Source organism: Branchiostoma floridae, chromosome 15, assembly GCF_000003815.2.
Source record: "Branchiostoma floridae strain S238N-H82 chromosome 15, Bfl_VNyyK, whole genome shotgun sequence".
Classification (NCBI taxonomy): Eukaryota; Metazoa; Chordata; class Leptocardii; order Amphioxiformes; family Branchiostomatidae; genus Branchiostoma; species Branchiostoma floridae.
The window spans coordinates 20,141,639-20,146,093 of record NC_049993.1 but is presented as its reverse complement, the minus strand read 5'-3'; the positions used below and the strand labels follow the sequence as shown (position 1 = coordinate 20,146,093).

The 4,455-nt window shown below is 39.3% G+C and overlaps 1 protein-coding gene across 1 annotated transcript in view; it reads left to right on the top strand.

Moving 5' to 3' along the window:
• LOC118431647 (importin-13-like) overlaps positions 1-4,455 on the top strand; it is a 52,513-nt gene that overhangs the window by 32,564 nt on the left and 15,494 nt on the right. The window contains exons 19-20 of the mRNA XM_035842889.1: positions 3,216-3,268; positions 4,088-4,154. Coding sequence (XP_035698782.1) covers positions 3,216-3,268; positions 4,088-4,154 — 120 coding nt within the window. The remainder of the gene's footprint in view (positions 1-3,215; positions 3,269-4,087; positions 4,155-4,455) is intronic.

Sequence of the window (4,455 nt, the reverse complement as noted above, 5' to 3'; positions counted from 1 at the left end):
TGTCTGACTCACACGTGGTCACCGCTTATCCGTCCTTGCCTATTCACACTTTCGCCCACCACACCGGGGCTCTCATTCTGTGTTTCGTCCGCGGGAAGCGAGGCGCACGGAGACTCGCTCCCCGGTTTCGACTCCAGTTGCTTTTAGTTAATTTGTAGTGAGGTAAGGAAACTTTGGGTGGGTGTTGGTGGGGTCTCGTGAATACAACATCAACCGAACCAAACCAATCAAATGTTGTGAAATTCTGCTGATCTTGCACATGACTAACTACAGATCCAACCCCATGTTGTGTTGCCCCTAACAACAGATGAACAACACAATCCTGTAACAAAGACACGAATTGACACATGTCCATCTTATATAACTTGTTTTTCCCTCCGCACAAAGCCCTGATGAACTTAAACTCTGGACTATGGGGTCAGTGTGATCTTTCTACCAAGTCATTTAGAGTTCACAGCGTTGAAAGTTTAGCATCAGTGAACTTTTGTTGAACTGTTGAAAATTCTTTCTCACTATCTTTCTCTCCCAATTCTTTCTTTCTTTCCTGCATTTTGGGACAGTTTTTTAAAGATTCTTTCTTCTTACAAGTAGGATCCTTGTACTGACGAAATTTCACTATTTTTAGTCTAACTTTATTATTTGCAATATCGCATAACAGAAGCCCAAATTTATATCTATCTTGTATTAAAAATATCATATCTTTGAAATGTAAAGCCAGTTGACTGATTGAGGTAGTGCTGATTTAATATCTCTTTTTAATGTTTGACACAATTTCTACTTTCATGAAGTTTTGCAGGGCTTTAGTTACAAACCATATGTCAGTCAGAAATCAATGAACACGATACCACAAAAAAACAACTTGAAGATAAAGTAAAAAACAATGTTAAAGATAGTCCAAAGCAAACACTAAGGTTTGTTCTCACCTTTACCTTATAGACCCTAACGTATGGACAATGGAGTTCAGGACTTCGGTAGGGAAGAGTCCTAACAAAAATGTTTTTCAAATCGTCTTTCTGTGCTCCTCTAATTAAAAGCGGCACTAACAATTGTTAAGTGGTATTCCCATTAATTAATTTCAAGCCTCATTTACAAGATACGACAAGTTGCGTCTTTGTTGCCGTGCTGCTTTTTTATGATTAATCTAATCCGACCCCCCTTGTGCATAGTGGAAGATTCTTCAGGTACGGTAAGGTCGGTAAGCCTTGATCTTTGTACCACCTCACCCCGAATCACCCGTCATAAACAACTTTGTGGTATGTGTGCGCTATGAAACCAAGGCAACCCAACAATGTGCCCTGAAAACACATTGTTGTGTCACAGCTGATTTGTGTGGTTTGGAGAAGTGTTTTTTTGCACTTTACAACCCATATCGTAAGTGTTGTGTCAGCAGAAATAAAGACTTTTGCACACTTAACGTGTCAAAAGACAGATAAGGAAAGTGAAAAAACAAATACTGTAATAGTAAACTTTTAAGCCAAATATGTGTACAACTGTTAAAGTGACGACTATAACTATCATGAGACAAATAATTATGCTATAGTACAGAGGAAAGTTCTTTAAGAACACCTGAGTTAGAATTATCATTATGATTGTAAATGTCATGAAGACTGATCTCAAGTGCAATATCCAAAGGAATTGGGCTTTAACCCAAAGTCCTTTTCTGTTAGAAATAACAGTTAAATCCATGCTTTAGAGTGACTTCTGCCAGAAGTTTGTTCTGCGCGACCCTTTTGTTATAGCATAAGCTATATAAATGTTAAACCAGACTGTGAGTTTGATTCACTCACAACTGGAACGTCACTCTTTTTGATTAGTGTGCTGGGTTACTTGAGGTGTGGCTGTCCCCAAACTACATGGTACATGTTCGGAAAATAAACGTGTTATAAATGCCTTTCCCAAGGGTGCAGCATTTGGGACTGTTCTTCTGGGGAGTCCAATCCTCTATCCAGTGTCACCGATGAAATATAGTGGATGTTATTTGAAACGTCAGACCATTTCCAAAATCATAACACTAACCATACTGGAAGATAGTGGATACTATCTGAAACGTCTGACCATTTCCAAAATCATATCCAGTTGTTTGAGTATAGTATAACTGTTTTTTGGCGTGTCTTATTACCTGGATGTGTAACCTTCATTGATGGAACTTTAACCATACTGAAAGATAATGGATGTTATCTGAAACGTCTGACCATTTCCAAAATCATATCCAGTTGTTTGAGTATAGTATAACTGTTTTTTGGCGTGTCTTATTACCTGGATGTGTAACCTTCATTGATGGAACTTTAACCATACTGAAAGATAATGGATGTTATCTGAAACATCTGACCATTTCCAAAATCATATCCAGTTGTTTGAGTGACATTTATTGTGGTTTATCTTTAAGTTATTACCTAGATATGTAGCCTTCATTGAATCAGATGTAACCCTAACCATACTGGTCATCTTGGAAGCTACCTGGATGTCTTAAAGCTTCATCAACGTAACTCTTACAGGGCTCGAAATTCATTTTGGGGATTAGGTGCACTGGTGCACCCTGCTTAAAAAATTGGGTGCACCAAAAATTTTTTGGGTGCACCACTTAAATTTAAGTAGAATGTCAGAAAAACCTAGTAACAAAACATAGTTACATGCTATCAAATTCTTAAACAAGTACCATGACAGACATTAGATGTCAAGAATATGATGTATACTAGTACCACACTTTGATATATTTCCATACATAAACCCAAGGAAATATTTGGGTGCACCCTGTGCACCCACAGAAAATAATTGGGTGCAAAGCTCCAATTTTGGTTGCACCTGGGTGCACATGCACCCAGTATTTCGAGCCCTGTCTTAGTAACCATGCAAATGCAAACCAGTGCAATGGCCTAGTGGGTAGAGTGTTCGCCTTGCATTCGGTAGGTCGTGAGTTCAAACCCCGGCTGAGTCATACCAAAGACTCTAAAAATGGTACATGCTTCTTTCTCTGCTTAGCACTCAGCATTCGGGACCGGGAAAGAGTATGGAAGTTGAACACACACCACTACCAGTGGACTAGCCCCCTGCTGTAGTGATTGCGTTGTGTGGCCCAAGGGCTACTGAAACGGAGATGGGCGCCGCCCTATGCGCCATCAGGCGCGGGAAGGAACTTTGACTTTTTTTGACTTAGTAACCATACTGGATCACCTTCCCAGCTCACCTGAGGTCTTGTCCTGTTGTTTGTTCTGCAGGTATCAGGGAACACCCCGACCTGGTGGAGGGTTTCATGAGTCTGGCGGGCTCCGTAAGTCTCGTTTTTATAACTTTTTATTTTGCACACTGTGGTATCACATTGGCATAAGGTTAAGGTGTTTGACCCAGAACCCAGAGGTCCTTTGTGCAATCCCCTGTAAGTTGTGCTTTTGGGACAAGCACTTTACATGGCTTTTCTCACTCCAACCAGGTGTAAAAATGGGTACCTGACTTTGTTGGGGAGGTAAGAGACAGTGGGAAGGAGAGGGATGCGCTCCGCCTCCCAATACTGTGCATCAGACACAGTGGATAGTGGATAACATTCACCTATTGCCCCTACAGCCTCACAATGGCTTTTACCCACATACTTCATAGTCATTTCTTAGTGGTTACTTCTCCTTGTTATTTATTGATCCACTTATCATACATCTTTTGTTGTATTATTATAACATATGATTGTGTTAGCTACTTATGTTTGTTGTTTATTGATTTCACTGATCGTACATCTTTTGCATTATTATAACATGTGCTAGTTCTTTCTTTGTTAATTATGATTTCATTGATCATATATCTGTATAAGCATAGAGGAGGAGTTCACAGCATAAACCGTTAACTTAAAGGTTTTTCCCTCCTCCTGCACCTGTTTTATATTTTATTCTCTTCTGTATCTATTATCATTTTGTATGTGCAAACTGAATAAACAAACAAACAAACATACTTCCTTAGGTTCAGTTCAGTTAGAAGTACATGATTGTACCCTTAAAGACTCTTTAAGAGATTTTGTGGCTACCTACCTGTGTTGTGAAAATGCTATGTCAGAGAGAAGAAAATTTTCTTCAAAAAGTAACTAGGAATTTTGGTCTCCTTCCAGATGCTGAAGAGATGCCCAGCAGTCTTATTCCAAGAAAACAGCAATCCTGAAGCTCTGTTCCAGTGTGGTAAGCTATGTACCTGTTATAAAAATTGGAATTTAGAATGGAATTTGACTTGATTTTGAGGAATCGGAGTCAGCAAGATGAAATGAATAAACACATAAATCAGTTACGCCAAAAATAGTAACTCAAGCAACTGGATATGGTTTTGAAACGGTCAGACGTTTCGGATAGAATCCACTTTCCTTCGTCAGTGACACTGAAGAGATCTGGAAGAAACAGGTCTTTTATACTCTAACTATGAATGAAGACAATAACAGATGTCCAATAGGAAAGGTTGTAAGACAATTCAGACTGAAGACAATTG